The sequence below is a fragment of the Phacochoerus africanus genome, chromosome 2 (genome assembly GCF_016906955.1).
Source record: "Phacochoerus africanus isolate WHEZ1 chromosome 2, ROS_Pafr_v1, whole genome shotgun sequence".
NCBI lineage: Eukaryota > Metazoa > Chordata > Mammalia > Artiodactyla > Suidae > Phacochoerus > Phacochoerus africanus.
The window spans coordinates 41,133,291-41,155,650 of NC_062545.1; the positions used below are offsets into that span (position 1 = coordinate 41,133,291).

The 22,360-nt window shown below is 34.1% G+C and overlaps 1 protein-coding gene across 1 annotated transcript in view; it reads left to right on the top strand.

Annotated features, from left to right (window-relative positions):
• TBC1D32 (TBC1 domain family member 32) overlaps positions 1-22,360 on the top strand; it is a 213,479-nt gene that overhangs the window by 153,965 nt on the left and 37,154 nt on the right. The window contains exons 29-32 of the mRNA XM_047759558.1: positions 8,829-8,898; positions 10,634-10,749; positions 11,817-11,971; positions 19,183-19,323. Of these exons, the coding sequence (XP_047615514.1) occupies positions 8,829-8,898; positions 10,634-10,749; positions 11,817-11,971; positions 19,183-19,323 (482 nt within the window). The remainder of the gene's footprint in view (positions 1-8,828; positions 8,899-10,633; positions 10,750-11,816; positions 11,972-19,182; positions 19,324-22,360) is intronic.

Sequence of the window (22,360 nt, forward strand, 5' to 3'; positions counted from 1 at the left end):
AGTTTGGTTTACCCTATTATTTACTGAAGTTAAAACATTTAAGATTTCTGAGCAGAAGTTTGTACTTGAGGATGATTTAATAACTGTAGAGGATGAAGTAGAGTGAAAAACTGAAATCTCCCAAGGGTGAATATCCAGTACTTGGGTATCAGTAAATAAAGACATAGTGAAGAAAGCAGAGAGGGTAGCGTGATAATAGATCATCAGGGATTATTGCCTCTCTTCCTCATAAAAATAACATGACCTTTCTGTTGGCAAAGAAACCATCCTTCAAATACGTGTTTTTTATTCAAGTTAAATACAGTGTGTAAAATCTCCATAAAGAGAAAAAAATTAAATACATGCTTTCATTCTGGCTGAGCCTGTGTTTTTTGGGGGTATTTTTGTTTGTTTGTTTGTTTAAGCCCTATTACCTACCACGTCACAAACATATCCTGTGCGTTCATATAATTGAATCTTTGCCTCTGCTGTTCCTTCTGGATAAACTTTTTACTCCCATTAACACCTATATGATAGGGTTCAACTCCATTGTAAACTATAAAGTTGCAGCTAGAATGTCACCTTCCCTCTTAATTCCCAGTCAAAAGTCCCTCCTTTATGCTCCTGTTGCATTCACATCAAACTATCATTTTGATGTTTATTATACTGTATATGGCTAATTTAAATTATTCCATTAGCTCTCAGATACCTTTGTTTAACATTTGATATATTTTTATTGAATTAAATATGCACATCATCATATAGTATCTGTGTATTCACACAATGCATTCATATAGCAATTCTAAATCTATTGAGGTTTACAAATATACATATGAACATATACCTAATTAAATCATAGTGATATGGGTTTGGGAAAGGGCTATCAGTGGTCATAAGAAATTGAAAGCAAGAATTAAAGTAGAATTAAACAAATTAAAGTAGGCAAAGGGGATTGATACCTTTTGAGCACTGCTTGATTTAAATAGTGTGCTCAGGTACTTATGCATTATATCATTCAAAACTACAGATGCTTGAACAACATAGATTTGAACTGCACAAGTCCACCTATATGCAGTTTTGTTTTTTCAATGAATAATACTACAATACTACCAATAGATGGTTTGTTGAATCTATGGATATAGAACTGAGGATATGGAGGACCAACTGCAAAGTTAATACTTGGATTTTGACTGTATAGGGTTGATGCCCCAACCTCTGTGGTGTTCAAGGTTCAGCTGTACTGAAGAAAAACATTTGTGAAGAAAGTTACAGTTTTTTGAACAAACTTGGAAAAGGATGTGGAAAACATAACAGAAATGATTGATGATCAGATCTATTAGTAAGAGAGGAAATAAGTAAGAAGTGGTAGTCATGGAGATTTGAATGGCCAGAATGGGTATCTCTTTGTCTTCAATATAATAATCTTCAAATTCTACACTCTCTTTTGCACATTGTTCTTTTAGGTCATATTTCCTGTAGATAATCTAAAATTGTCATTATGTTGTATATATTATCTAAATATTCACAAGGCTGATTGCTCAATACGCATGCATTTACTGCTCTCTCTTTCTAAATTATGCTGAAAGAGATCTCAGCTATTGGCTTTGTTGAATGCATTATCTAGGCAGATAAAACTTGACTGTGGATTTAAATTTTTTAAAGGCTCCAGCTGAACAACTATCCACTGGCATTTTTTAGAGTACAGCTAAAAATAGTGACTACCTGTTGATTGTGTAATATTTGTTATTATAATGTAAGTTTGTTGCTAGGATTGTTTTCTTCCCATGGCTCTAGATATCTTCATCCTTTACCATTTATTTTTTGGCTGATGGAACAATTTTCTTTTATAAAATTTCACTATTTAAATAAACAAAAACTGTTTTCATATAAAAGATGTTGCAAAGCAGACGCTGAATAGATATATTCAACGTTTTTTCATGTTTCTTGAAATGAGAAACTAATTGACTTTTTAAAAATGACAGCTTGCTAAACCCTAAGGTGGTTGAAATTAGAATAACACAATCATCCATCTGTTGTTAGCTCCCTTAGGATCTCAATCCATTATAAAATTTGCAAATCTGGAAAAAAATCAAATTAGTTTGGCTGTTTATCCCCTTAAAGAGGAGAGAACAAAGTTCTGCACATAGGCAGTCTGTAACTCCATACAGCTATCTTTCTAAGTCTTAACAGATGATAACATTTGTCAGCTCATTTCCCTGAACCTAGTTGGGGATTTTCTCCTTGTGTAATTGTTTCTTTAAAACCGTAAATTAAGTACTCCTTTCAGGGTGGTAAATATTTTAATTTTATCCCTTTTTTCTTTTATGTTATTAATCATAAGGTTGGAAAAAATATCAGAAAGCTTTGCCCTGTTTCACCTTTTGACTATTAAAATATTTTTAAATTTAATATATACAGTGAAATATCCATTGTACTTTCTTTGGGTATTCAGCAAACATACTCTTTTCTCACTTATATTAATGAAGCACGTTTGTGACTCTGCTTGATAATTGCAAGGAGGTATGTAATGTAAGTGACCCTGTCCTTGAGGGAATATAGAGCATCTATCTAAAATGATGGGTTAAACAATTTGTGGCATATGGTAAAATAGAAAATAAATGGAAAACTGACACCTGGCTACTTTGTTTCAGGCAGTGTGCTTAGAGCCTTTAAGTATACTATTTGAAAGGAGTTTTTGTCAGATGAGGGGTTTTATTGTACCTAGCACAGAAGTTGAGTGGAAAGAATGATCAGTGTTGACTAATGCCATTATGAAGATTAGAGGATGAAGCAATGACAGAGCAGGAGTAGCCCCAGTGCTGCCTTCTGGGCCGTTGCAGCTGAAAGTAATAGAAGAAGGGAAGCATCTTGCAGGCAAGGGCAATTGTATAGTAAGGACATGAAAAAGAGTAATGCTTTTTTCCAAATGATGCCAACTATACCAATTAGGGGACAGAGACTCTTGGAATAGCTTATAGATCATAAGGAATTAAATTTTATGGCAGTAAAAATTGAATAAAATGGGTAGATAACCACATGTTAAAAAAGTAGCAGCAGGGAGTTCCCATTGTGGCTCAGTGGTAATGAACCAGACTAGTATCCATGAGGATGTGGCTTCAATCCCTGGCCTTGCTCGGTGGGTTGAAGATCCAGCGTTGCCAAGAACTTCATTGTAGGTTGCAGACACAGCTCAGATCTGGCATTTCTATGTCTGTGGCATAGGCTGGCAGCTGCAGTTCTGATTCCACCCCTGGCCTGGGAACATCCATATGCCCTAGGTATGGCCCTAAAAAGAAAAAAAAAAGAAACAGAACCTTCAAGCTTGCTTTGGGAAGAAGGGGATAGAAGGATATAGACTGGTATTTGGATGATGAGAGTTCAATGACCTTACTATAGCTACAGGGCCTCAGGAGAGTAAACAGCCAGGCTCTAACTGCTTCTCCAATACTGGATTTGTCCTCCAGTGGAGATATGCTTTACTCTTGCAAAAATTAATTTTTTTTCACACTATTAGCCAAGTGTCAGGCAAAATAGATTTTAATTTCTTCTACCACTGCTCTATGTGCTAGCTTTCTAAATTAAAAATAGAACAGAATGTATTACCACAGTGAGTGATTTCCGTCAATATTAAGTACATTTTTTCCAACTCATTTTGTTTATTTAATTAAAGTGATTGATTATATCGAATAGTATTGGTGCTGATATTAAATTAGGCATTGATAAGGAAGTAGGATAAGTCTGATGCTATAGGTGTCATTGTTTGATTGACTTTAATAACTTATTCAGTAACTTTCGCAGTCACTCTGGGGAATGGGAGTTTTATCACACATTTGTTTCTTGATTTCAGTATACAGAAAATATTTTTTTTAGTTCATATCTATTTCCTTCTCACCTTGCTTCTAGTTAGATACGTAAAGGATAGCTTTTGTGGTTGCTCATTGGATATTTGTTCATTTACTTCTTACTACTTATTATGTTCATTCATCTACTCATTTCATTCACTCAGTGTTTTTTAAGACTACTATCTATCTCACATACTGTTGTACACATTTCAGTAAGTCACTGGTTACCAATGATGCATCAGAGTTCCCTGAAAACATCCATTTTTATCATTGAATTTTACTTAATTTGCTCAGTCAATTTTATTCCTGAAGATTTTTTTCCTTTTTACAGCTGCATGTAGAAGTTCCTGGAGCTTGGGGCTGAATTGGTGCTGCAGCTGCTGGCCTGCACCACAGATCCAGATGTGAGATCTGAGCCACATCTGGGACATAGGCCGCAGCTTGTGGCAATGCCAGATCCTTAACCCACTGAGCAAGATCAGGGATCAAACCTCTTTCCTATTGAATAGTATGTTGGGTTCTTAACCTGCTGAGACACTGCAGGAACTCCTGTTTCTGCAGATTTTAATTTCTGCTTCATAAGTTATATTTAGTCCAGGTTAGATATAACAAAGATTATTTCACTAAACTCTTATAGTTCAAATACAAATTTAATATCTACTTTTAAATCATTTTCTGACTTCTTATTTCAAGAAACTTCATTTTTTACTTTTTTTCCAATAGAATTTTATTCACTCTAAAGTCACCTTCATCTGTATCATACAGATGATTTTTTTTTAAGTGGGTATTTATTGTGGTATACTTAGTACCTCATATATTCTCATTTAAAAGCCTTTTTGGAGATTAAACTGGTACTTTAAAGTGAAATTTGTGTGACAGGGTATCATTGGCCAGTTGTAATTAACTATACCTGAAGTTCAGTTTTATTCCTTTGAGTAGACTTCAACTTTAGTGCACAAGAAGTAAACCGTGGAGGTCTTCAAAAAAAAAAAAAAAAAACAAATTGTTGGACAGTCATCCTCGATAATCTCATCCAGTGGTCTGGAGTACAGTCTGTTTATTTTTACTTTTTAAAAGTCCCTCAGGGAGTTCCCGTCGTGGCGCCAGTGGTTAACGAATCCGACTAGGAACCATGAGGTTGCGGGTTCGGTCCCTGCCCTTGCTCAGTGGGTTAACAAATTGGCATTGCCGTGAGCTGTAGTGTAGGTTGCAGACGCGGCTTGGATCCCGCGTTGCTGTGGCTCTGGCGTAGGCCGGTGGCTACAGCTCCGATTCAACCCCTAGCCTGGGAACCTCCATATGCCATGGGAGCGGCCCAAGAAATAGCAAAAAGACTAAATAAATAAATAAATAAATAAAACAAAAGTTCCTCAGAGGATTTTGATATATAGCCGTAATTGGGAACCATCATCTTTTGAAATGTACAGGGTTAAGTTTTTACTCTGAAGATACAGAATCATAAACTTTTAGAGGGAAACAGGCCTAGGAATTTTTTGTATAATAGAACACTTACCTGTCATGTCAGGCTGACAGCTTGCCCACTCCAGAAAGACTGTTCTTCCATGGAGAACTAAGAATCTGAACCTTATATAGCATTCAGTGTCACAGTCCCTTTGGGCAAATTATCTCTCCTTGATTCTTAACTTTATTCCATTCTTCACAATTTTGGAGGTTAGCATCTCCTGGTAGAAGGTACCCTGATCTATAGAATTCATGACATTGGAAATGCTATTCTTAGCACCCTTAGTCCACTGCATACTACTCCTCTACTGTTAAGATATCTGTGTTAAATTTTCTAGAAGAGAAACGTAAGTATTATTATAAGTATACAGATCTAAATATTAGTGAGAAAATAAGATTTTTTTATGCTTAATCATCTAATTTTGTATTACTAATATTCTTAGTGTTATCTGATCTAACCTAAAATTGTTCTGGTAGTAGTTTACATAAATCACTCTTGTCCTTATATCACATTACGGTAGTTGATAGGTCTCTTCAGTGGCTGTAGGCATATATAAAGTCAAAATGTTTGTTCTATTGGAACTATTTAAATTTTGCAAAATCAGCCATTGTCACCAATACTACAGCACTAAAATTTTACAATTTTTAACTTAAGAATCTAAAATGTAATTAATCATAAAATATGGAATCACTGGGAACAGATTCAAGTACTGAAACAAAAGAACTCCCTGGTCACTAACCAAATGAATTTAACCTGACTGTGTTGTAGTAGACATTGGTAAATTATTATTATTATTATTTTTTTTTTGTCTTTTTGCTATTTCTTTGGGCCGCTCCCACGGCATATGGAGGTTCCCAGGCTAGGGGTCGAATCAGAGCTGTAGCCACTGGCCTACGCCAGAGCCACAGCAACACGGTATCCGAGCCGCGTCTGCAACCTACACTACAGCTCACGGCAACGCCAGATCCTTAACCCACTGAGCAAGGGCAGGGACCGAACCCGCAACCTCATGGTTCCTAGTCGGATTTGTTAACCACTGCGCCACGACGGGAACTCCAAAATTATTGAATTTAAATTATGGCTGAATAAAAAAATGTTGATAAGACTTAGAACATGAAATTATGGTGAATGTATGAATGATGATTAGTAGTTTTAAATATTGGCCATTATTTTGTGAGAATAATTTGTGATGTATGTTTTTAGTACAAAGTGATGGAAACCCAAACCAAACTTTTTTTTTTTTGTCCAAGCAGAAAAAGAGGCAGAATAATTGGCTCATATTAATAGGATGAAGCTGTCCTTAGCAATCTTAGTCTCCTTTCCATGTCCCACATAGAGGTCCTCAATAGCCCTGTGATTAATGGTGAGGGTTTGTAGGGGAATACCATCATCACTCTAGTTTGAAAAATCTGGAGAAGACATTGAGTAGTCTCCCTTGCTCAGCCTGTTGCTAGGAGTGAGAGAAGTGCAGAACTGGTATCCTTCCTTAGGGATGGAAGATATATCTACTACTGCAATAAGAGGAATTCTAAACTGTATAAATTATAGCTTAACTGAGGCAAAATTTTAACAAGTATTGCTAAGATTGTGTTCTGATCTAAATAAGTAAAACTCAAATGTAGCTTATCAAGAAATTAACCTACACTTAGGTTTTTAAATTTTTATTTTTCTTTAAAAATTTACCACTCCTGGAGTTCCCATTGTGGCTCGATGGTTAACAAATCTGACTAGCATCCATGAGGATGCAGGTTCCATCCCTGGCCTGGCCTAGTGGGTTAAGGATCCGGCATTGCTGTGAGCTCTGGTATAGGTCGCAGACGTGGCTTGGATCCTGCATCACTGTGGCTGTGTCATAGGCCAGCAGCTACAGCTCTCATTCAACCCCTAGCCTGGAAACTTTCATATGCTGTGTGCGCAGCCTTAAAAAGCAAAAAAAAAAAAAAAAAAAAAAAAAAATTACCACTCTATGCTAGGTAGGTGAGCTAGACTTTTTTGCCTGGGACTATGAGGGGTTCCTGCATCATGAAACAAGGCAGATTAGGAGATGTGGGTTACCATTTCTTTAAGAGTTCTGAAAGATTAATTATTGCTGCTCCAGAGATCACTTGTTGGTAACAGTGGTGTTTAATTTGTTCTTCCCTATCTCTTCAGATTCTCAAGTCTACCCATATTTTAAAGTTCAATTTAAATGCCACTTCTTTCTAAAATCTCCCTCTTATGAATTCACATGATTCTTTATCTGTAGCATTCTTGTTTCACTTTGTGTTTCAAAATATCTTTATCAATGTTACCTATATACAAATTTTATCTCTTGACACTGCATGGGAAATTCTTTTAGGGCATGATGTATTATTTATCTTTTGTCCCTCATAGATTCTAGCATGGTGCATCACACTTTATTTTATCAGAAGGGATTTATTAAAAGTAATGAATTAGTTCATGAGGTAAGTATGTATATTATTAAAAATGTGACATGTACTGGTGTGTAATGGGAAAATAAATCTGCTTATATGAAACTAGCTTTTAGCCCTCTGTATCACTAAATAGCTCTCTGACTTTGGTCAATTCCCCATTTGTGTATGTGTGTGCATGTGGGTACACGTGCACAAATGTTGCACATGCTGTGGTTTCTTCAGCCAGTAGGTGCTATCTAGTCATGCTTTTGTTTTGTTTGTTTTTGCTTTTTAGGGATGCCCCTATGGCATATGGAAGTTCCCAGGCTAGGGGTCGAACTAGAGCTGCAGCTGCCAGCCTACGCCACAGCCACGCCAGGTCCTAGCCGCATCTGAGACCTATACCACAGCTCATGGTGATGCCAGATCCCCAACCCACTGAGCGATGCCAGGTATCAAGCCCACATCCTCATGGATACTAGTCAGGTTCGTTTCTGCTGTGCCACAATGGGAACTCTCTGTCTAGTGATCCTTTTGATTGTTCACTCTTAACTTGGTCATCCGGTGTTGTCAAAGACTAAACTTTCAGCCTCTCCTGTTGTTCTCTGTCCTGTACAACCTCTGCTTCGTGTTTGTAAGGTGATAACAATTCTTATGTCACAAATAAAATTTGCCTGAGGAAAGAAATTTGTTTCTTCTGCCCTCATACATTGCCATACACTGTAGGTAGAATACTGCCAGTTATTCCTTCCTGTGACTCGTGTTTAAATCTTCAAGAAGAGAACAGCCATACATGTCTATCTATATTTGTAATTCAAAACCTTATGTATGCAGTATTTGATGAAAATACAATATTCTAGACTGTTTTGGGTTAATAGATTTGTGTTCTGAGAATCAAGTAGAAATAGATTGCTTTAAAATTGATTTTTTTATTTAATATGCTTTTAATATTTTTATAGGAGAAAAGTTATTTTTTCCTGTTAATTTCTTGAAAAAAATATAACTGACAGCTCTTAAAAAACAGATTCACCAATGTTTTCAAAATACACATTAAAATATGTAGAAATCTTGCTTTCATCAATTTTCAATTAAAATGTGGTTGTTATGCAGACTTTTATACATGTTTATAACCCAATATTCTCTTGTTTTTAGCTACTGATGCAAATGTGAAGAACGAAAGTCTTTCATCTCTGCAGCAGCTGGGCGTTAAAATGACTGTTAGGTATATTACAAAGAAATAGCTCACTTGTGCATTTCTAGAATTTGTTTTATCTCTCTGATAGGTGCTTAATAGTATTTAAGAGCCAACTATTTTATATACTTTAAATGCAAACTTTATCATTCAGAAAATAATAATTTTTTGAGGCTATTATCTCATGATTAAATTACTCACAGGTAATCAGTTACAGTTTATTATTATTTCGGAGCCTAATTACAGTGTATTTAAGTCTCTTCGACTGTCAGGTTTTTTGCAAAAACAACATTGTAAAAATCAGCACATTGGTTGCACAGTTATACCATTTTCTAAAATATGATTAGTTTTTATTGTCAAATATTGTGAGTATGTATCATTATGAGTACAAAAGTACCTTAATGATAGATGCAGAACTAAAATGAATAAACCAATTATAGTAGTTTGAATTTTTAGTTCTCAAGTTGTGGTTTTCAAAGGGAATGGATAAGCTGAACAGACTAAGAGTTATAAGGTCTAAGTCCTTGAACTCCCCCTTTTCTTATTAAATGGGGATCTTGACAGCTCCATTCTATCTCATTGGGTCATCTTCAGAATCAAGTGTGAAAAAGATAACATGTGAAAACTTCTAAAAAGACTGTTTTTGTAAATTCATAGCATTTTAATAAAAACTATGATAGTAAATCTAGCTTGCCCACCCATATCACATAGAGCATGTAACTCAGTGATTATGTTTAGTGGCCCTATGCCTTTTTATTTTGTCATGACCAATTTGTATCTGAAATGGAATCCATTGAAAATATGAGCAAGCTAGTCACATATTTTTTAATTCAAGATAATCTTATTGTTAAGAAATAAACGGAAAGTGATTTATAATGAAATGTTTGCATACTACTACAGTATGAGACATAGCTTTCACCTCTATATAGTCATTTTAGCTGTGACAGCTACAAATAGAAACAGATTTTATTTTTGTCATTCAAATATCACAGTGTTGCCCTTGGCAAAGTGACTTTGCAAAGTGGTGAATGTCTTGATGAGGCTTCAAGCAAGGCAAAAGTATTATCTTTCCCTAATGTACACATAGTTACATTCAGAGTATAATGAAAAACAGAAGACAAATGGTTTATGAGTTTATATGGAAAAGAATTAGTTTCAGATAATTATAAAAAGCTTTTTCATCTATGCAAGTAACAGGCAGGGCATTTGCAAGTTGTTCTGAGCAGGACTGACTGTCCCATGTCTAACCTTCTAGCCCTCATTCCCCAAGTAACAGTAGTGTCCCCGGACTCTATGACAATCAAAAAACACCCCTATACATTTCCACAATGGCCCCTTGGGGAAGTGCCACCCTTGTTTAGAACTATTGGACTAGGTGAAATCTAAAATTGCTTCTAGATTTAACATTGTGTCAATCTATCCTATCAACATTCCATGTTTTAGATTAAATTTGAGAAAAAAATGCCATATTTTACTACTCATCTATATTATCTATGTTTTTGTTCTCTCATTACTGTTTCATTTTCCTTTGGAGTTATTGATATTAGATAAATACAGATAATTCCAATTTATCATAATTATCAAGTAGATATATTGAGTGTTAATCTTTCTAAGTGCTCCAACATAGTTATGCTAAAAGTAGAAATATGAAAACTTAAAACCTTGAGATCTCAAGAGAACTATCCTTTGATGAACTTTAAAAGGTGAATTTGCCATCAGGTCCTGACATTTTTCCTTTTGTATGTTTTCTGGGTTTTTAATGCAGGTATGGCAAATTCCTCAAACTGTTAAAAGATGGTGCTGAAAGTGATCTTATCTTGGTTTTAAAACATTGTGAGAGGTTCCTGAAACAGCAGCAAGCTTGTGTGAAATCTTCTCTTCGTATCCTTTTTGAATGTTTGACAGTACTTGAATTTTCTTCATTTATTTTTCAGAATTCTTTGATGGGATACTTTACAAAATGTAGACGTAAAATAGTACTTTAACTTATATTAGTGATTTATGTGTTAATATATCTTTGTAGTATTTTATTCTCTATTTTAAATGTATACTTCATTAGATTGAGTAGTACTTATTAAATTCAATTTTATTAGTTGAATCTTAAATTGAATAAAGATTTTAAAATGTATCTTCCAGCATGTATAATGAAATTTTAAAAATAGGTTTAGTAAATCACGAAAATACTGTAGATTTAGTAAATCTAGGCTAAGAATAAAACATCCATTTGTTTTAGCTGAATTGGTTATCTTTCAGAAATAGGGTTTGACTTGAAGAAAAATGTGCATACATCATTTACAGTACTGAATTCTAAAAATATATCGTCTTTGGAGTTCACATCATGGCTCGGGGGAAATGAATCTGACCAGGATCCATGAGGACACAGATTCAATCCGTGGCCTTGCTCAGTGGGTTGAGGATCAGATGTTGCCGTGAGCTGTGGTGTGGGTTTCAGATAAGGCTCAGATCCCATGCAGCTGTGGCTATAGTGTAGGCCAGCAGCTATAGCTCCGATTAGACCCCTAGCCTGGGAACCTCCATGTGCTGCAGGTGCGTCCCTAAAAAGACACAAAATTTTTTTTAATAATAATATATCATCTTTTAAATACTTGATTATGCTAATAATTTGGCAGATAAACTAGAGAAAGAATGGTACTGTTGTGTTAATGACTTGAACAGTGTGTCTCCACAAACCAGTTTTTTCTTCAGTTACGGGTGCTTTTGGCTTCCACTAGACGTATCAGCAAATAGTAATTAAAATAATTTTTCTGTAAGTAATTTTTATTAGTAAAGTTTAATTTCACATCGATGGCTTATAAATTGATGATAAAATGAGGACTAAATATTACTAATACCTGTTTCCTAATAGAGATCTTGTAAATGAATATTTGTGAAATTCTTATATTTCACTGTGTAAAATGTTATAAAAGTTCCTTAACTGTGCTTTTGAGTCTGCCTGCAGGGATGTTACACCGGCCATGACTGGTTTGTATCCTCCTTGTTCATGATAATGTTGGGGGACAAAGAGAAAACATTCCGATTTCTTCAGCAGTTCTCCAGGCTTCTGACTTCCGCTTTCCTTTGGTTACCAAGACTACATATTTCTGTAAGACTTTTTAAAATATATCTTACACTCCTATTTTTAAAGGTGTATTTTAAATTTTAAGGGAAATCCTATTTAAATTCATTGGGCTTTTATTTTATTTATAGAGTGCTCTATAATAATCTATATTTGTTTTCTACCTGAATGCTTTTTTGACTGATTCCTTTTGAAGATACAGATTTGGCATTTCTCACATAATGTTGTCTCACCTAGTGGTAACCGAAGAAAGATTATATGTGTAATAATGTATAATATTATGCATTATACTATAATGTATAATATTAATAATGTATAATAATGTATAATAGATACATTATTAAAATTTCAACTTAACAAGTAGTAAATAATAAAAGCGTTTTCATGTGTAAAAAGTATAGAATGAATTTTTTAATGATTTTTTGCCATTATAGTTGGTTTACAGTGATTTGTCAATTTCTACTGTACAGCAAAGTGACACAGTCACACACATATATATACATTCTTTTTCTCACATTATCCTCCATCATGTTACATCAATCAAGTGACTAGACATAGTTCCCTGTGCTGTACAGCAACTGTCATTGCTTATCCACTCCAAATGCAATAGTTTGCATTTATTAACCCCAGACTCCCAGTCCATCCCATTCCCTCCCCCTTGCCCTTGGTAACCACAAGTCTGTTCTCCAAGTCCATGAGTTTCTTTTCTGTGGAAAGCTTCATTTGTGCTATTTAGATTCCAGATATATGTGATATCATAATGAAAACTCATCATAGATTTCCCAAAAGTATGTGAAATTAGTGTGCTTTTCCTTTATGCAATACATATACAATTTCAACGTATTATTTTCATATACTGTAATTGAACCAAAGATTGTTTCAAATACTTTTATTGTTTTGTTAGAATGAATATTTTTATTGCTGCTTTGTTAGAATCTCTGGTTCAATTACACTATAAGAAAATAATATATTAAGTTAAAATTGTATCCATGTTGTGTATAAAGGAAAAGCACACTAATTTCATATACATTTGGGAAATCAATGATGAGTTTTTATCAAGGTATTATAGTGTGTTTTTGTTTTTTATTATTATCTTTTAAAATTTATGGCCACACCCACAGCATATGGAAGTTCATGGACTGAGTCTGAGCTGCAACTGTGACCTACACCTCAGATGCGGCCACACTAGGTCTTTTAACCTACAGCACCAGGCCAGGGATTGAACCTGCACTTCCACAGCCACCCAAGCCACTGCAGTCAGATTCCTAGGCCACTGTGCCACATCAGCGCATATTTACATATGCATATTTATAGTGCATATTTAAAGATTTTGCTAGCTCCATGAGAATTTGAGTTTAGTTGGAAGTGCATCCCTCAATTATTAATATTTCTGTATTTTATTTTACTTATTTACTTCATTTAAGATCTCCAGCTTGGGGAAACTGTCCCTTATAATAAGCCATGCTAATGCTTTCTTAAACTTTCTCCATGATAAGTTTCAGTTGGACAAGAGAATCACATGGCACCCAAGGATAAGTTGTTAAGGGGACTGGAAAGTATATCACATTAAATGAAAGCATTTTTATATGCTTTTACAATATATATTTGTGATAAGGAAAGTAAAAGCAAAGCACCGAGTACATTAAATATAGAAATTTTATGATTTTGTGCTTGAAATAGCTATGTACAATTGCTGAATAAGCAATTCAGCTCTTGTACTTCATGTGAACTGGAGGAAAAAAAAAATTGTTCACGTGAATGGAGAGAAACACAAGGCAAAAGAGTATTAGCTTTTCTCCAATCAGTGGAACTCTTTTCTTTCTGTTAACCAAAATTTGAGCAATTCTTTAAATTGTATCTGGAGACTTAAAATATCTTAAAGATTTTTCACTCTTTCCATTTACAAATGTAAAGTTAATTCTTTAGATATTAAGTATGGATTTTAAGTCCAATCACACATTTTCATGTCCAGTATTTTAAAAATTATACCTACATTCCACTAGTCTTAACTATTCTACTTTAGTGTTCAGATTATAGCACTGTCAGACATCACCAATGAACCGTTTTTAACCTTAATTTTATAAAGGTGCATTTCTACTTGGACTCTATAAACCTTTTTTTCTAACACATTATTTTATTTTTCACGCAAGAGTGATGTGATCTAATTGCATTTCTTCCTGTAAAACTGAAATCAGGCAGGACTAGCAGCTTTGATTTTGTTAGATTTACCATTTTGATAGCATCATTTAATGTGGAATGTATATATCTGTGAATTGAGTGGCATATTACCCAGGACTTTTAGGATGAACTCTGGATGTAAAGCCTTGACACTTTACAGATGTATCATCAGTGAAGTCTCATGCACTGCCTTCTATAGTATCATTTTTTTCTTTTCAAGTAAAAATATACCAAGTTTCATATTTTATTACCAGTAGTTTGTTTTACTGCTTCTTTATAAAATAAATAACATTCTGCTCAGATTCCTCTTCAGGAATTCTATCTAGAGCTGTTAGCTAAATGTAATTACTAATGTCTATGTAATCACCACTCCACAGTTTAAATGTTTTTGATTTAATAATCTTTTGTATTGGTGTTTTGGCTATGCCATTATATTTGTTAATGCATGTAATAATACTCTTAATATTTAAAAATTAGTCCTTTTCTATTTTGTTTGTTCATTGGTCTCAGACATTATACTTTCTATGAAGGCTGATAAAATAGGCAAATCTGCAGTTGCTACAAGACATGTTAAAGACACTTTAGCTTTAGCCATTAATAGCATGGGCTTGTCCACCATCTTTAGTACAATATCTCATTATTATAATCAACCTCAAAAAGCTTCAGTATGTTCCCCTGCCCCCCAACCCCCACCTCATTACCCTGTTCTGTATCTCCCTTTTGTTCCATAGCTTACATCAATTCCCAATATGCTCCTTAATTTATGTAGTTATCTGTACACTTAAATGTAAGCTCTGTGCGGGCAGGGCTTTGTTCACTGATGTGTCCCAAACTGTCTCATCATAAGTATTCAGTAATAAATATGTGTTGAATGTATGAATTAATGTTTAAATAGAAATATGTAAAGGACAGTAGGCTTTTAGTACTTCAGAACATGTATTTAAGAAAGATCTTCTACATTCTTAAAAGTGTTGTAAACAGATTGCATCAAAAAGATTTAAAAATTTGACCTAGGATAAGCAATATTAGAAATAATGAAACATTAATTTGAAATTCTCAAAATTTTATAAACTATTATTGTAAGGTAAATGTAGTTTGAAAAATGTGTCCTTTCAGCTGTCTAGACCAGAGGAATCCTTTAATGTACTGATTGAATTAAATTATCTTTCAACTGTATTTGTTCTTAAGAAAATCCTTTCTGAATGATAAAATAATCATTCTTTATGGTATTTCATCAAGAATCAGAATTTGATAAATTGTTAACATCAAAACTGTTAATAGAATGATAGATTAAGAGAGATCAAGAAATGAATTAGTTCCATAGAGAAATATCTAATCTCAAATAATAATTATAATGAAAGTAACAATTATACATGCCTTCTCTGTTAGTAAAAACATAAAAAATAACAAAATAAAAACTGAAGTATATTAATTCACATACAAAACTACATTGATAGTTCAAAAGAACTAGTGTAGTTCAACAGGAAGGTGTAATGGGACAGTTATTTTATATAGATACAATAAGAGTGTATGTGTATCTTACTCCTTAAAAAAAAAACACAGGAAGTTTAGAGTTAAAATTTCTACTAGTGTTCAAATATTCATTTAGATTTAAATTTTGCAGCCATCAGTATATCATTGCTAACTTGTAACCCATTTGCAGGGTATTAACAATAGTCAGTCATATAACCAGTCACTTGCTGGAAAGAGGGCAGGTATCAAACCCCCTTTTCTTTCTTATATGTGACTTCAGATCTTACTCATTTGAAGATTCCATTTTTCCATGTTTTTTTTCTGACAGAAATTATTCATGTTTTTTAGAATTATAGAATCAAAGTTTAAAAAGAATGTCTTCAACATTTTCTGCTTACCCCTCTGCATGATGCACATGCTGCACAGATTCACTGCAACGCTGACATAGGACATTGCCTGTTCTCTGCCCACAGATCCCCAGAGTAGAGGACTGAACTGCATTAATTGGATCAGTTTGGATTGGATTGGAGAGTTTGTTTTTATAATAGTATCTTTCTATTTAATTTCTGTAACAATATAGAACTAGATTTTTCATAGTATCAGGAATAAAATGGCTCATCAGAGCTACCTATAGTAGAAGAAAAAAAATTAAAACTGCTTACTATGTTTCATTTCTTTAAGCACATATCTTTCATTTGTAATTATTAAAGCTTCATGTTATGCCATTTCTAGTATATCCCAAGCTGAAAGGTTTTTTGTTGTTTGGTTGTTCTGTTTGTTTTTTTTGTTTGTTTTTGCAAGGGGGCAGCAGGTATGTTATATGGAAGTTCTCAGGCTAGGGGTGGAATCAGAGCTACAGCTGCAGTCCTGCAACACAGCCATAGCAATGCCAGATCCAAGCCTCATCTGTGACTTACACTGCAGCTTGTGGCAATGCTGGATCCTTAACCCACTGGGTGGGGCCAGGGATCGAACCCATATTCTCATGGATACTAGTCGGGTTCGTTTCCACTGAGCTCTCAAAAGTTTTTACTTTTGAGACAGGAACTGTCAAAAGTTTTTACTGATAATTTTTTCCCTACAATTTTAGCCTGGTTTATATGTTACTTACATGATCTATTAAATACTGTGATCCTATGTGTGTTCTGCTTAATCCTGAATTCTGAATTCTACTTAGTTACCTTTTTTTAGGAGTTATCTTTTCTAAGAGTTGTGGCTAACCAAAACACATCAAAATACTAAATGTATAACAGACATAGTTTATTGTTTGATTATTCAGAAGATTGTTTGTTGTATTCATATGGCTCAGAGCTGTCACTATTGATCTGGTTGTATGAACACCATTTACTATAAATTAAGAGTTCTGAAATGGCAGATAGACCAATTAATAAAGTTTTTATGATAAGTGAGTTTACTGTGATTAAAGTGTGCAATCATTGGTATTTTGTATTGTCATTCAGTCAATTTGTTGGGTAGCTACTCTTTGTAGGGCTTGCTGCTAGAAGCAGTGTTGGTTATCAAAATCTATGGCATAGTTTCTTCAACAGAGTATAATTTATAAGACTAGAAGAATTCTTGCCTTTGGGAATCCATTACATGATAAGGTTTTTTTCTTTGATAATGTAATTAGTCTGTTGTTTCCATCTCTATACAAACCTATCCTAAATATGTTGTTTTTAATGCAACTAAGAAAAGAATACTGAATCAGAATTATTTGTAATACATGCAGTTCTTACACTGCTATTATATATATTCATATTCAGAAAGGTATTACCTAAGTTTGCATTGAAAGCTGAAGTTTTATATATGTATAAGTTGATTTTGGGGGGCTCTTACACATATTTATTAGATTCATTACTTCTTCTCCACAAATAATCATTTGTGAAACATATTGTGTATTCCACAAAAGGAGATAAAGGATACTAATTCTCATTCAGTTTATATTATTATTTTTAACTACTTAACAGGTTATTTTCTTTGCCCAGACATCCACCTGAAGTTGACTACAAGATGCTCATTTAATATGCTGTATATATCTTCAATCATCAGTATATAGAATTAATATTTTTTCATGTGCTCTGAGATATCTCCCTAAGAATCTATCATGAAATATATTTTTAACCTATATATGGCCACAAATATATATTACTACAATATAAAATGGTGAATCATCATTTATGATAAGCCAGTAGTAAATCGACTCACTGATATCAGAAATTTTTGTATATAATTCAAACCTAAATCCTTAAAAGCAGTTTAGCAATAAAGTTTATTAAAAGAAAATCCCCCTTATTTTAACTCTTATATGTGAGTTTGACTTCCTTTTATTAAAAAAAATTTAAAAATATGAGTCACCCAATAAAGGTAAAAATGTAAAATGCCTTTCTCAAAGTACTTAATTATGTATTCTTCACATCTAATTTGGTATCAATTTTTTATTATGTCTATAGAAAATAATTGCTAGTCTAACAGGTTTTCTTGACACAGAATTACATCTTCAAGTTTATTCTTTATTAAAGTTTATTGTTGTTAATGTTGAATTTACATTAACACTCATTAAAACATTATTGAGTATTGATGGTGATAAATTGTATCCAAGAACTAAATTGAAAAATCTGACTTCATGGAGAAATTGCTGAAAAATGCAAGTTTGTAAATATATGTGTATATGTAACTGTACATATATAATATATAGACATATAAATAGTATATAAAATATGTAAAATATATATAGAGAGAAAGTGATAGGTATGTAGATAAGTAGCCTGCATTCTTTGATGGGAATGTATTATGCATTTTTCCTCAGTTTTAGAGATGAATTTCATATGGACTTCCCAATTTCAGTTATTAATAACTCAGGTTTAGGTTTGGGTTAACATTAACTTAGACAAAGGAAATTAGGCAAATATCCTAGGAGCTGACAAACTAAACCTTTTTGATGTTTTAGAATCATTTATTAAAGCCAAGGATTATATAAGCATATCAAAATACACTTAGTATTAAAATGTAAAGCACTTATTACTCATGTACTCGTTCATTTCTTTTTTTTTTTTTTTTTGTCTTTTGTCTTTTTAGGGCCACACCTGCCGCATGTGGGTGTTCAAAGGCTGGGGTCTAATCATAGCTGTTGCCACCAGCCTACACCAGAGCCATAGCAATGCCTAATACGAGCCGTGACTGCTACCTACACTACAGCTCACAGCAACGCTGGATCCTCAACCCACTAAGCAAGGACAGGGATCAAACCTGCAACCTCATGGTTCCTATTCAGATTCGCCTCCACTGCGCCACAATGGGAACTCCATGTATTTATTCTTTTATGCAACACCTATTTCCATTATTCCATAAGGGATTGAATTTTTCAAAATTACAATGTGTTAATTTTATTCCTTATCTTGGAAAGAAGGTATATCACACTGCTTTTATTGAGATTTATTCTTTCTATAGTGTTTAACACTAATTTTTTAACTTACATAAAATTTGCAATAATTTGTTGTGCTACTATATTTTGAAGCAAAGGATTTAGGTGATCTTGGTTTTAAATTAGCTGCATATTCATTAATTTTCAATATGTCTCTTTCATGCAGAGGTATCTGCCAATGGACACTATAGAATCTGGTATACATCCAGTATATTTTTGCAGCACTCACTACATTGAAATGCTACTGAAAGCAGAGGTACCACTTGTGTTTTCAGCTTTTCACATGTCTGGATTTGCGCCATCACAGGTAATCCATAGGAAAGTGTTTCCTAAACTCCAAGATCTCAGTGTCTTTTTTTTTGGGGGGGGGAGTCTTGTTAGGGCCGCATCCATGGCATATGGAGGTTCCCAGGCTAGGGGTCCAATCAGAGCTGTAGCTACCAGCCTACTCTACAGCCACAGCAACGCCAGATCTTAATCCTCTGAGCAAGGCCAGGGATCGAACCTGTGTCCTCACGGATACTGGTTGTGTTTGTAAACCACTGAGCCATGACGGGAACTTCAAGATCTCCATGTCTTTAAAGAAAATTATATTACCAACAAATACAGGAGATATGTTTAAATGAATAGTATCATTTTTGTAAGTAGTCGTACCTCTGTATGTGTTTACATCTTTAAACTGGCTTCCCCCCACCTACAGATCTATTAGATAGATTTGCTTTATGGTAGATCCCTAACATTCACAGATTTTGAGTTCTGTTTCAGCTATTCACGATACAGACATTCTGAAAGTCTATGACACGTAGGCTTTTCTAAATATATATAATTAAAATATAGTTGATTTAGTGTTGTGCCAAGTTCTCCTATAGAGCGTAGTGACCCAGTCATACACACATATATGTATGTATACACATTTTTTTTCTCATTCTATCTCCCATCATGTTCTATCCCAAGACATCACATACAGTTCCCTGTGCTGTACAGTAGGACATCATTGCTTATCCATTGTAAATGTAGTAGTTTTCATCTACCAACCCCAAACTCCCCATCCTTCCCACTCCCTCTCCCTTGGCAACCGCAAGTGTGTTCTCTATGTTTGTGAGTCTGTTTTTGCTTTGTAGATAGCTTTATTTGTGCCATATTTTAGATTCACATATAAGTGATATCATATGGTATCTTTCTCTTTCTGACTTCACTTAATATAAGATCTCTAGTTGCATCCATGTTGCTGCAAATGCCATTATTTTGTTCTTTTTATGGCCAAGTAGTATTCCATTGTCTAAATGTACTGCATCTTCTTAATCCATTCATCTGTTGATGGACATTTGGGTTGTTTCCTCATCTTGGCTATTGTGAATAGTGATGCTGTGAACATACAGCCTTTTTTAATGGAGATGATAATATCTCTTTCATAAGGATTCTGTAAGGATTACGTGGGGCAACTGAGGGTAAGAATTCTTTTATTTTATTTTATTTTTATTTTTAATGGTTATTTCCCCAATACATTTTTTTCTACCATACAGGGGAGGGAGTGGGGTGGTTGGGGAGCTTGGGGTTAATAGAATGTGTACATGTATGTGTAACTGAGGGTAAGAATTCTTATCAACACTGAGTTTCTGGTATGTGAGATAACGTGTCTTAGCTAAAAAAGCCCAGCTCTCTGCTTCTGCTGATGGGATCTGGGAAGGTTTAATGATTTTTCGAGGGCCTGGAATTGTGTATGTGGTCATATGCATTAGCCACAGATGCCTCCCTCCTGTGCATAATTGGTTCTTTGGTAGTAGAGTGTGGATTATTTCTTCATTATGTTACAATCAGCCTAAAATTTAATATTTTAGAGCTTAAACATTTTTCTATTTTTAGAATTAAATCCTTGGGTCAGACTCCCAGAAGGTAGAAACACTCAATCAAAAAGATATTAACACTTTTAAGGCTCTTGGTTCATATTATCAAATTGCCTTCATTTTTATTCTAACAGAAATGAGGGGATTATCTCTTCTTCAGGAATGTATTTGGCCTTGTCAAGACTAACTGCAAAATTAATAGGTGCAAGTTTCTCTTTTTAAAATTTTTGAAAAACTCTATGAAGCATTAGATATAGCCATCTATGTAGAGAGCTATCATTAAATTTTTTTAAACCATATTTCTCAAACTTAAATATTCATATCATTCATTGGAAAATCTTGTTCAAATGCAGATTTTGATTCAACATACCTGGATGTGGCATGAGGGTCTGCATTTCTAGCAGGCTCCCAGTGATATGGAATGCTACTGATCTACAAACCGTAGGTTATCGGCAAGATTTTAAACCATTCTAAAATTAATTTTTAATCACTGTATGCAATACATCATAAAATATTTTTTAAAAATAATTTTTTGTGATTTTTGAGGGTTTTTTTGAACATTAGGTTGATTCCATCGCCTTTTTTTTTTCTTTTTTCCTTTTTAGGGCTGCACCCATGGCATATGGAAGTTCCCAGGCTAGGTATTGAATCAGAGCTACAGCTTCCAGCCTATGCCACAGGCACAGCAACACAGGATCCAAGCCATGTCTGCGACCTACACCACAGCTCAAGGGAATGCCAGATCCTTAACGCACTGAGCAAGGCCAGGGATTGAATACTCATCCTCATGGATACTAGTCAGATTTGTTTCCACTGAGCCATGCAGGGAACTCCTCCATTGCTTTTTTTAACTAGTTGGATCTTTTTGTTAATTGCTCACTTGTCTTAGTGTTTCCTATTGACTTGTAAATATTCTCTAAAGTAATCTGCTATCCAGATCTCTTCAATTCTTGAGCAATAAATATTTACTTACTTTTGTAGTTTATTAACTGTTTACTAATATTTACTATTGCATTTTTATTTATTTGCTATTTTATAACTTTTTTTTATCTTTTTGCTATAACTTTGTATTGTATCTTCACATGGTCTAAGAACAAGGCTTTTATTTATTCTTCCTTACTCTCTCCTAAAAATATTAGTTATGTCTTTCTATTAGTTCCATAATGTTCACTTTAAGGTGATTTTTCCTAGTTCAGAGTGGTCATTTGAATCTGAAATTTAAATTATTATGTTAAACTATAAATTACTTTGAAAAAAAATTATGTCCTCACTGTATTTGACCTTCAGCTCCGGATGCCAGGGAGTGCACTTTCCCCGAAGGAGAGGGACAGCGTCAGCAAATGCACGCAGAGACAGCCTCTTTGTCCCTTCTTTCAGGGCGCTGGACTGCTCAAATTTTATTGGCATAAGTGGTTGATTATATAGACAGTTTCTAACTACAGATTACATCATAGTGTTAAAAGTACATTAGTTAACTTTAGATTTTGTTTTTTGATCACA